This window comes from Canis lupus, chromosome 16 (assembly GCF_048164855.1).
Source record: "Canis lupus baileyi chromosome 16, mCanLup2.hap1, whole genome shotgun sequence".
Classification (NCBI taxonomy): Eukaryota; Metazoa; Chordata; class Mammalia; order Carnivora; family Canidae; genus Canis; species Canis lupus.
In genome coordinates, this window is record NC_132853.1 from 57,941,650 (window position 1) to 57,953,992 (window position 12,343).

General features: G+C 39.1%; 1 protein-coding gene across 5 annotated transcripts in view; it reads left to right on the forward strand.

Moving 5' to 3' along the window:
• The window catches only part of TNRC6C (trinucleotide repeat containing adaptor 6C), a 153,102-nt gene that overhangs the window by 45,316 nt on the left and 95,443 nt on the right, over positions 1-12,343 (forward strand). For 2 of the 5 annotated variants that reach the window (XM_072781755.1, XM_072781752.1), the window contains exons 2-4: positions 3,393-3,492; positions 4,285-4,306; positions 7,780-7,962. In XM_072781755.1, coding sequence (XP_072637856.1) covers positions 3,430-3,492; positions 4,285-4,306; positions 7,780-7,962 — 268 coding nt within the window. In that variant the 5' untranslated portion in view covers positions 3,393-3,429. Of the gene's footprint in view, positions 1-3,392; positions 3,493-4,284; positions 4,307-4,949; positions 4,977-7,779; positions 7,963-12,343 lie in introns of those variants that run through there. The other 3 variants (XM_072781756.1, XM_072781757.1, XM_072781758.1) reach the window with 2 other exon arrangements.

Below are 12,343 nucleotides of genomic sequence, written 5' to 3' on the forward strand. Positions count from 1 at the left end.
CACTACTTGGTTTTTATTCACTTTTTTCCAAGATGTATATTCCTCACCCATCACTCACAGATTTCCTGGTGTCTCCCCACTGCCTAACATGCAAATATTCCTGGAAAGTGTCATCTGAGATAACAAGTGATTGCCATTTCCCAAACTTGATAAACTACTGAACTTCTTTAAAAGCAGTGTTCTTAACCTTGGCTAAACATTGGAGCCATCCAGAAGCTTTAAAAATTGCTGACATTTGCGTTCCACTCCCAGAGCTTGCACAGAATGGATTGGCAGCCCTGGTTTTAGAAGTTTTTAAAACTTCCCAGGTAATTCTGATGAACAGCCGAAACTGAGAACCACTGTTTTAGAGAAAGAATATTCTCTAAGTACCTCCACACACACTGTTGATTTAAATTATGTTTATTATGATAGTGTTTAAATACATAGAAACTGACAGTAGGTTGATATTCCTTATGTATGTAGTTGTATATAAAGCACATTTACAAATGAAAAACCTCAAAATCAGTAAATTCAAACCAACATTAACATACTGTGTTACATACATTGTGCATACTGTTTCTTCTATTTAGTCTGGTACATCCTCTTTCCTGCCTGTATCAGCCTGGGCCCAGGCAGGAGATAAAAAGCACACAGTAATGGAAACAGGGAAAGTTTCTTACAAAGAATAGTTAAACTGTGATAAAAGAGTCGCTTTAGAAACCATGTGGCCTAGGGCTGAAGGAGAGTCCCTGAGGAAGTCTAGGGTTCAGACTTGCTGAAGAAGGTGTAGTTGCAGCCCATGAGTAGCAGAGCACCTCCATGATTAACGCATGTCAGCAAGTGTGCAGTTGCTGGGCAGCAGGAAACACACCTCCAGAACACAGGACTGGCTCAGGAAAGCCACAGCCAGTAGCCAGTCACAGGGCCACACAGGAAAACGGGGTCCTGGGGGCGGCCCTCCTGGTGGCAAGCTGCAGTCAATGGCCAGCCATGGGCTGTGCTGAGGAAGTAGGAATAGCAGTGCAGCAGGAGATGTGGTGCACACGGGGTCCCAGTCTGGAGGGCCCTGTCATCAGCAGGACCACAAGGCATGAATGTAGGGTAGGGCAAGCAGCAGGAAGCCCAGAGCATAACAGTGTCTGCTGAAAGGGTCACAGACAGGTGACACTAGACCACGTGCTGCGAGGTTGCTGTGGGACCACCCTTTCTGGCTCAAGGCTGGTGTAATCACTGGTGTCCTTAAAGCTACATGCTCAGGTATGCTCCCTGGAAAGGAGAAATACTTAAAGGAACTGCCCGTTTACTGCAGAATCTGTGTTGAAGGTTGACTGGAATTGCCCAGCAGTAAATTGATATCTAACACACTACTCTGTGCCAGCCAAATGCTTTTGCAGTGTGCAAGCCCTGGCTTACAGGCTGACCTTTCCAAGTGGTTTTTACTCTGTGCTGTGCTCCTGCGTATCCTTATAGTAGCTCACCATGCTGTGTAGGAATCTGTTTAAAAAATAATTGCTCTCGGAGTGCCTGGGTGGCTCTTAATTTCAGCTCAGGTCATGATCTCAGGGACAGGAGATGGAGTCCCGTGTTGGGCTCCACACTGAGCCTGGAACCTGCTCAAGATTCTCTCTCCCTTTCCTTCTGCCTCTCCCCCCTCCATGTGCTCTCTCTCTAAAATAAATAGAAAGATAGATAGATAGATAGATAGATAGATAGATAGATAGATAGATAAAAGTGCTTTTTGAGACACCTGGGTGTCTCAGTTGGTTAAGCATCCGACTCTTGATCTCAGTTCAAATCTTTTTAAAAGATTTTATTTATTCATGAGAGACACACACACGGGGTGGGGGTGGGGGGCAGCAGAGACACAGGCAGAGGGAGAAGCAGGCTCCATGCAGGGAGCCGGATGTGCGACTTGATCCCAGGTCTCCAGTATCAGGCCCTGGGCTGAAGGCGGCGCTAAACCGCTGAGCCACCCGGGCTGCCCTCAGCTCAAATCTTGATATCTGGCATGAGCTTGAGCCCTGCATTGGACTCCACACTGTTCGTGGAATCTACTTTAAAAGAAAAAAAATTAAAAAATAAATAAATAAATAAATAAATAAAAGAAAAAAATTGGGGGAGGTGGGCGGGGGGTGGGGGTGACTGGGTGACGGGCACTGAGGGGAGGCACTTGATGGGATGAGCACTGGGTGTTATTCTATATGTTGGCAAATTGAACACCAATAAAAAATAAATTTATTTTTAAAATTGCCCTTTCAAACAAACATATCATGTAGGAATCTTAAATAAATAAATAAATAAATAAATAAATAACTCTTAAAAGAAAAGGAAAAAGAATTGCTTTCTCTTTGAAAAGATGCCCATTCCCACTATTGGTGGGAATGCAAACTGGTGTAGCCACTCTGGATGACAGTATAAGAATTCCCCAAAAGTTATAAGCTTGTTGCCATCCAGCAAGTGCACTACTAAGTATTTACTCAAATATGAATTTAAAGGTGTACATGTACCCTGATGTTTACACCAGCATTATCAGCAGTAGCCAAACTACAGAGAGAGCCCATCAACTGATGAATGAATAAAGAAGTTGTGGTATATATACACAATGGAATATTACTCAGCCATCAAAAAAGAATGAAATCTTGCTATTTGCAATGACATGGATGGAGCTAGAAAGTATTATGCTAAGTGAAATAAGAAAGACAAATACCACATGATCTCACTCATTTGGAATTTAAGAGACAGATGAACATGGGGTGGCAGGGAGGCAAACCAGGAAACAGACTCTTAACTATAGAGAACAAATGGAGGGTTGCTGGAGGGGGGGTGGGCAGGGGGATGGGTTAAATGGGTGATGAGGGTTAAGGAGGGTACTTGCTGTGATGAGTACCGGGTATTGTACATAAGTGCTGAACCACTAAACTTGGGTAAAAAATTTTTAAAATAATCGATTTTTCAAGCAAACATATAATGTGCATGAGAATCACCTTCAAAGACTCTGATTTGGTTGGGTTAGGGTGGAACCCAGGAACCTGCATTTTTAATACGTTGTCAGAAGCCTGCTGATGATGTGGCTCCTGAGACAACACTGAGAGGTGTGGGTCTGAGGCCGGACCTTCGTAACAGTGTCTTACTCTATTTCATACCCTTATTGCCTAACATGCATCCTGCTAGAAGCATGGTGTTCGACCCATGGGTAAAATAAACGACCACTGAACCACTAACGTTGTCAGGGTCACCCTGGGAAGTGGTGGCCTTGGAAGAATGCCCCATGTTCCATGCCCCTCTTGGAATGCCCTTCTGCATACTGTGCAAGCAACTCAGTCTCACCTAAAAGTTCCTGCAGCTAATGCTTTTTCATTGTTTGACTTAAAATGGACATTATAGCAATGCCACCTTTCTTTGTTCCATAGGGAGAAAGAACAAGAAACACAAAAAGAGGAACGTTTGATGGAAGAAAAGAAAAAGAAAAAGCAGGAAGAAAAGAAAAAGAAGGAAGGTGCTCAGAAAAAGGTTTGACTGGCATTCCTACTTCATAGCCTGTGATCATTGTGTGTCTCATTTTGCATTGTCACAACCATTATATTAGAATTCCATTTTATGACCTCAAAAATCAATATGCTTAGTCTATAATTAGCAAAAAATAGAAGTACTAGCGAAATAAATATAAGGTGACAGCCACAGAATGTCTTTCTTAAGGAACTAGAAATAGTAGAGCTATGTATTAAAGAAGTCTGATTTTCGTTGTTTGTTATAAAGAATGTCCATGCTATGCTATTCCACTTACTGCAAATTGTCCGGAACAGCCATGGCTGAGAAATGAGGAAAGGGCCATGTAACTGATTTTATTAGGAAAGCTAGAAATAATTATTACAGGTTTGGCAAATGTTCTTTTATGAATCCTGTTGGTAAATATTAAAAATTAAATGTCCTTCTATAAATCTTATCTTACGTGAATCTTACGGCATTTAATATACCACGTTAGGCTTTTTGTTGTTGGTCTTACCTAGTTTAATGTACCTTGTATTTTAAACTGTACCTTTTAGTCTTTGTTAAAATACAGAGACTCTGATGAGCTTCCAGATAGGTTTTCTTTTCTTTTTCTTTTTCTTTTATCTTTAGATCAATATTGGCTCATAATAGCATGTGGACAATTACACATTTTCTCAGTAATAAATTTTAATAAATTGGGTAAAAACTTGTTTTTTAAAATTTCTAGTATTGAAGTCTGCTTATAAACTTTCATAGATGTGCACATTCTACACATTATTATTCCTAAAGAGTTTCTGATTTTTTTTTTTCCAGGCTGCTGATCAAAAAACCAAAGGTAAGTTTATTTTATTTGGGGGCGGTACATTTTAAGACAGAACCACACTTTGTATGATGAAGATGACTGTTATTTTAATTGACAGTTAAAAACAAGGAATCTGACCCTGGCTGCTGCTTTTTATCATTCCCTGTGTACTTCTTCATTTCTCACTGGTTTCATTCACATCTGCATTTCATTGGCATTTGTTTAATCTAAAATGCCTAAAGAATGTTTTGTTCGCTTTCTGAACAATGTTTTTTACTTTTCCTTTGGTTTACCGTTCACTAAACAAGGACTAAACTGATAAAGGTGATCCAATTTGAAAAGAACAACTGAAAGATACTGAATTTTTTTGAAGCTTCTAATTTCTCTTTGCCGACAACATAACAAAAAGAGTTATATTCTTTCTGTATTCCCTCTTCGCTTATTGATATATAGAAGATTTCTTTTTTATTTTCTAAGTAGAAAATTTACTTGTTAGGGTCTTAGCAGGTATTGGAAACACATGTAGTTCCTCTAGGCACCAAGGTGTCCCTGGGATTTGCTGGAGAAGAAGCACAGTGGAAGCAGCACTACCAGTTTCACCCTGTGCTTGCCCTGGTCAGATGAGGAGAAGCATGTGCACAGGAGCTCCAGCTGCCAGCTCTATTGAATTTGGGGCCAGTTACTTCATTTCTCCAAGCTTCAGGTATTTCCTACTGAAAATGAGAAAGCTGGTAAGTGAGTGGCTCCCACTTCATAAAGCTCCTGTGAAGATTAAATGAGATCATGTATGAAAAGAGCTTGGTGCCCAGCACATAATTGGTGCTCAGTAAAAGTGAGCTATAAATAACTGGAAATTTTTAGGATTTTAAAGTTTCTGTTGGACACAGTTGTACGTGTAGGCATGAGTGCTATAAAGACTTATCAGAGTGCAGTTTCAGGTGGTAGGTGTTGCTACTAATACCCTGCTTTTGTTTGGCATCTTAGAGTTTCCAAAACAAAGTTTATGTATATGACTTCATTTGAACTTCAAAACTGAGCAGGGCAGGTATTAGGTGACCATGAAGAAACTGAGGCTGACATGAGAGTTAAGCAGCCTGTGCCTGGCCAGCTGCTCATGCAAGGAGAGGACTTGAGAGAGGTGGACTTCTGACCCCTGCACAGTGGGCCTCCGAGCTCCCAGGGTCACAGTAAGATGGGATTTCATATAAAGTAAATATTAAAAGGCAGCCCAGACCCCAGAAAGGACATTTGTTTCTCACCCCCAGAAGTATGAATGTACAGCACACTTTTCCAGAAGGTTCAAAGGGTTGTGGTACATGGTTGCATTAGCAGTTATGATCTTGAATAAGAAACAGTGGTTTCTTCCACTTGTCATTATTGTTTTGAGATATTTATTTCCTTTTGTTTTTAACATTCTGAGAAGTTTTTATAACCTGATTTAATACTGACCATATTCTCTTGTCATTGTCAATGTTTTCTCTTCAAATAGTAACAAATTGCTTATGTTTGTATAGTGATCCTGTTACACAACACAGAATTATTATTTCCTGTTACTATTCTGATGAGCATTTCTTTACTTACTCCAAAGTGTGCTGGTGTTGTCTCTTCTCCTTTTATCTTCTCTAAATTACTACTCCTTTGGGTGTAATTTGTCATCAGTTGTGCTAACTATATCTAGCCTTAGCCTTAGCACACATAATGATAATGTTTATTAATGTCTCCTAAACAGAAGAAAAAAAGCTTTTAAATTATAAATAACAGTGCTACTGGATAATTCATTAATGAATATTAGCAGTATTAAGGCTTAAATTTTTCTCAGATGCTCCATTATTACTGGTTCAAATTAAAATTAACTACAGGAAGGTGATTCTGAATTTCTGACTGGACATGTGTGTTGGACAAGACAGGCAGGGCCTGCTGCTTCCCCTAATTAACACTTCCCCAGCCCCTGTGCCTCAAAGAGCTACACTGAACAATTTGAAAACCGTTGTATGAGATTTTCACAAACAAAATAGTTTCTCATAATTTCTGCTTCAAGAAAGAGGTAGCTGAGCACAATAATCTGTTAATGCCTTTAGTAAGACTAGAGATGCTCTCACAGTTGGAGGAAGGTGATCAGACATGACCTCACTTACATATTGTATTTCTGCTTTGAAGGACCTGGTATCTGAGTGTCGGATGCTGTAAGATGGGTTTTGCTTTGGTTATCAGTAATCTCTTTCCTTTATTTTGGGTGCTGCCCTTAATTTGAGCACAGATACTAGTAGCTTTATATGTGATGTGATGACTTTGTGAGCCTAGGGTTTCTAGGGTTTTTTATGGATTTAATTTTTTTAAGATTAATTATAATGCCCATAAACATGAAGTAATTTAATTCATTGGTTTTGACCAGATTTTCTAAAGTTCATAAAATAGATAAGTTTTCATACAAGAAGCTCAAAGTTAATTACATCATGTATGAAAGCAAGTATCTTGACCCAATATGTCTCAAACTCCATATGATTAATGCTTTATGCTTTTGAGTCCTATACTTTTATAAATTCATGTGTTATGATTAGTCTCCTAATATTGCTTGCAAGGATTATAATTTAAGTTTTACGGTTGGGTATTCAACTTTGCCATACATTCAATTTGTAATGCTAATTTTAAGAAAATATATATGTGCTTTTGTTAATGTAAATCAATTGAAACCATATTCTTTCAGCAGCCTCACATTCAGTGATAAAGATTTTGGGGTCACAGTTTTGTTTGCACTGTGCTGTATTCCTATTAAGGCTCATTCTATAAACATATGGTTTTCTCAGTATGAATGAAAATGAGCATTGAAGCTTAAAGGATGCTTTCCCAATTTCATAGTCAGATCTAGATTTGAACAAATATGAGTGAGAATCCACATCTCTGTGTTTTACCAGTTAGGTGGCCCTTCTTTTTAGCAGAGTCGGCTGAGTGATATTTGCTCAGTTGTGAGCTATTTGCTCAACACAATATTCAGCAGTTAGCTTTCATAAGGCATCACATCTGTGTTTTCCTGAATTACACTGTGTAATAAAATTGGCCAGATTCCTTGAGTTTACATGTATCCACATAACAAAACAAATATTATTTTGAATGTATGAGTTATCCTTAGAAGCAATAGTTAAAAGTCTAGTTAGTGCGCTTGGCACAGTATATTTTATAAAATATGACATTTTGTTTGCCTGTCTGCAAAATTAATAAAATCTTAGCATTTGAAGGATCCTTAGAAATTTCCCAGTTCTTCATTGGTTCAGAAATGAAATTCAAAGAGGCTAAACAATCTGTACAAGTTTTGACAGCTATAGTTAGTGGCAGAACTAGAACCCCTATCTTCTGGCTGTCAGATTTTTTTTCTGCTGTTATACGAAGATGAAGGAGACATCAATATTGTATATCCATTATCAGTATAATCATTCATTTTAGGAAGTAACTTAGGATCTTTTCAAATAAGGCTGAAATTCCTTTTTTTTTTTTTTTATTATTTATGATAGTCACACAGAGAGAGAGAGAGAGGCAGAGACACAAGCAGAGGGAGAAGCAGGCTCCATGCACCGGGAGCCCGACGTGGGACTCGTTCCCGGGTCTCCAGGATCGCGCCCTGGGCCAAAGGCAGGCGCCAAACCGCTGTGCCACCCAGGGATCCCCAAGGCTGAAATTCCTAAGAGATTCATTATGTGAGGGATCTTTATGGGATGTAATCTTATAGGATTTTAAATATTAGATGTCTTTCTTTAGCCATGTTTCTCTATATTTAAAGTAGCTATTTAATTTTACTGTTCAGTACCTGGCAGAAAGAATATAAAATAAATGCATTAATTTTTTTCCATGGGAACAGAAGAAAGTGTATTAAGATACGGTATTTTCTCCAAACATGTAGGCAATTTAAAAGGATAAAAATTATCGGGGGGGGGGGAGGGAAGAAACAACTAAGCAGGTACATACTTATAAGTTCTTCATTGAATTTTAGAAGGAAGGAAGTATAAATCCATGGTGGCAAGGAGGTGGCACAGTGCTCCTTTTATAAACCCTTTAAGCATCTTCTTGAGGGCCCTTAAGTCTCAGATAAAAGTCCACATCTGTTTATTTAGCTTAACCAAGCTAAAACGTTAAATGTAAAGGCAGCTCCAAGTTTATAGAGAAAGTTACAGTTTATAGCTCTAAAGGAGGTTGACAGGCTGCTCTCTGAGAAATCATATAACAGATTATTGCTCTGCTTTGTTTTTTTTTTTAAACTTTATTGAGTTAAATTGGCACACAGTAAACTGCACATGTTTAAAAAGAACAGTTTAATAAGTCTTGGTATGTGCACCAAGACTTATTAAGATGTGATCCGTGAAACCATCCCCACAATGAAGACAGTAATCCATCACTCCTGGAAGTCTCCCTGCACCCCTGCCAACCCAGTTCTCATGCCCTCTCCACCTTCAACAGTCTGTAGGGAAACACTGATCTGCTTCCCATCACTACAGATTGTTTTCTTTTCTAGACTCCAGTTAGATCAGCAGACTCATGCAGGATGCACTCTTGGCTTCTTTTGCTCAGAGTAATGCTTTTGATATTCATTCCTGTTGTGTATTTCAGCAGTTCACTCCTTTTTATTGCTGAATAGAGTTTCATTGTTTGGATATATCACAATTTGTCCCTTTGAGTTGTTTCTTATTTTTAGCTCTCATGAGCAAAGCTTCTATGAGCTTTGGTATACAAGTCTCCGTATGGATATGTGCTTTGATTTTTCTGTGGTAAATATGTAGAAGTAGAAAGGCTGTATCTTAGGGTATATCTATTTTTAACCTTCCAAGAAACTCCAAAACCTTTTCAAAGTGGTTATAACCACTTCCCAATGCTACATCCTTACCAACACTTGGAAATCAGTCTTGATCCTTGTAGCCATTCTGGTACATGTACATTCTGATACATTGTGCTTTTGATTTGTATTTCTGTAATGGCTGATGGTATGGAGTGTTATCCTCATGTGCTTTTTTGTGTGTATCTTTGGTGAATATTCAAATATTTTGCTACTTTTAAAAAAGCTGGGTTACTTGCTTATTTAAGATTGTTTATTTAGGTTTTTATGTATTTATTTATTTATTTATTTGAGAGAGTGTGAGAGTGAAAGAGAGAGCAGGAGCAGGAGTAGGGGCAGAGGGACAAACAGACTCCCTGCTCAGCATGGGGCTCAATCTCGGGACTCCAGGATCCTGACCTAAGCCAAAGGCAGACACTTAACTGATCCAGGTGCTCCTCTGGATTGGTTTCTAATATTAAATTGACCTCTAGAGTTGGGCAGAAAGATTCAGCACTGTAGCTTAGCTTCCTTCATCTTCTGTCACTTCCCTTTCTCTCCATGTCTGCAGCTTTTTGTAATATAGTTACAAATGTAACGTCAGAAGATATGCACTTTTAGTTGTGATCACATTTTGTCTTGCTTTTAACACACCTACTAAAGATTGCATTAATAAATGAGCTATTTAGTCAAATTTTCCTATCTAGAGTTGTCAAGTTCATTAATTAAACAAACAATTAACAAATATCTATCAGACGGCAGAGATAAGTTCCCTGTTCTCAGAGGGATGTATTAGTAGGGAGAGTTATATAAGCAAATGAATGCACTAAAATGTTCTGAGGGTTGTGGTTTATGTATCCCACATCTTCTGCCTGAAAGGATTTAAGTACATTCACTTGGTCATGTTTCTATTTACTAGTTATGTCTCTGTAAGAAAAGATGGCCTGTTTTTAAAAATAAGTGAGAAAATTGGGGGAAAGGCAAAAACTGCTATAGAATGAGATGAATGCATGCTAGGGTTGGCCCCTTTCCCAATTGTCCCCTAGTTAGCCATGAAAATGAGACAAGAGAGGATGCCTTATCTCAGCCATTTTGAACCCATCCACAAGGCCAGTAGGATTGAGCACACTTAATAGCCTGTAGAAAGAAAGAGAGAGAGAGAGAGAGAGAGAGAGAGAGAGAAAAGAAAAGAAAAGAAAAAGAAAAAAGAAAAAAGGAAGAAAGGAAGGAGTTGAAATGAGGGACAATGTGGAGGGCAGGGAGGCTAGCTCATAGAGTCCATATTAGGACTTGAGATTTGACCTTTTAGACCAGAGGGAGCCACTGGAGGTTTTAAGTGGGAGAGTGACGTCGTGAGATTGATGTTTTAGAAAGATCATGGAACAGGCCAGATTAAAGATGAATCAGACAGTGGAGAGGGAACTGGATGCAGCCAGTACAGTTAGACCACTGCACACTTTATGCTCCAGATGATAGCTGCATGGTGAGGATGGACAGGAAGGGTCGTGTGGTAGAGCCAGCAGAACTTGGAGACCAACTGCGTTCATCATCTGATCCAGCAGATAGTCACCAAACACCTATTGTTTGCCTGGCACTGTTTACTATGGGGAGAAAAAGATTAAAAAAAAAAAAAAACCACCAAAAGATCCCATCTGAACCCCCAGATATGCTTCCCACCTTCTTGGAGCTTGGAGTTTTATGGGGAATGGGCAAAAACATCAATCGCAGTGCTGTATGTGTCAGTATTGACTGGGATGGCTACTATGAAGGACAGGAACATTGTCTAGTGAGAGCATAGGCTGCATCAGGATCTGACGGAGAGAAGGCAGCTAGGCTGGAGAGATGGAGACTCATGGGCTTCCACATTCAGAGGGAACAGCATTTGCAAAGGCTGGCCAGCCTGCGTAGCATTCTCCAGAAACTGAACAAAGAGCTGGCCTAGAAGGTGAATCGTCAGCAAGGTGGGATACTGGTGTCAATGAGGCTAAGGTAGATGGGGACTCAACGTGCACAGGGCATGTAGAGGTGGAATATTCTTTTTCAGAATCAAATTGTAACATGGCTGATTTCCTTCCCTTCCCCATCCCTCTTCTACTAAATGTTGGCATAGTCTGACTTGGGCTCCCTCTTCTGGCAGGTTCTAGGATTCTGCACTTTGAGAGAACAAACATCCTGGGATTATTGCTATTCTACAGTTTTTACTTTTATTAAAGAAAACACACACCCAATCCTACCACACAAGGCAGTGTGCATGCCCCAAGAGAACACATTTCAGATATAATTCCACTTAAACATTCTGTGTTTCATGAGATCTAGGATTTGCTGTTTTTCAAGAGCTTGTTCAGTTACAGGTGATTGAGCATGGAAAGGGACAAGGTCAAGCTGGAGGTGAGAAAGCTGAGAAGCTTTGTGCTCAGTGGACTCTGTTCACCCTTCATGTCTGTCCAGTGTGTTGCCTCATCCCAGGAGTGTTTCCAGTTAATGTTGCATATTGAGAAGATGATAGAAAAGCCAATATGTATTAGTGCTGTATTCGTTACTTGTCTTTAACATACACTGTTATCGAAAGTTTCTATTTTAATCTTCTAAATCTCCCCACTGTTGCTTAAAAGAACTTAAAAATATTTGCCTGTATGATAAATAGCACATTGTTTTAGAGTAGAAGAATCCAAGGACCAAAACAAAGTAATCTTCTAATAAAATGATTTTTACTGTTAGTAGTCATTATTAAAATAAACTTACTTTCACATTCATATTATCCAGTCTGATGGCCTAAGAGTAGCATTTAATTTAATTTCATGCTTTTTAGAGAGGTAACTGTAATACATTAGAATAGAAAATATCTCTAAATAGCATTTTCTCATTAGCAACAGGCACTAAGATAATGTAGTTAGTAGTTAATGAGTCTGTGCTCATTTTGAGTTGAGCTCCCGAAGTTGCCATGGTGACAGATCATCCAGAAGCCGTCAACAGAACACACAGAAGGCTACGGCTTGATACCCCACCGGGACTGCCAATAAACACAGCAGATGGACCCTCCTGCACGTAGCTGTCTTCCCCTCACCTCTTGTTGTTCTAAAGAGCTTGCTATAGTGTTTGCTGCTGTGTAGGTTGCAGAAAGAGATTGTAATAATGAAAATCTTCCTTAGAATCACAGATTACTTTAGCCCTGGAAAATAGTTCTCTTTTACATGTATTTAAGTAAATTGTAACTTTTAAGAAACTGAATCTCTAAGAATATATTCTGGAAATAGAATTAATGCATGATTTTT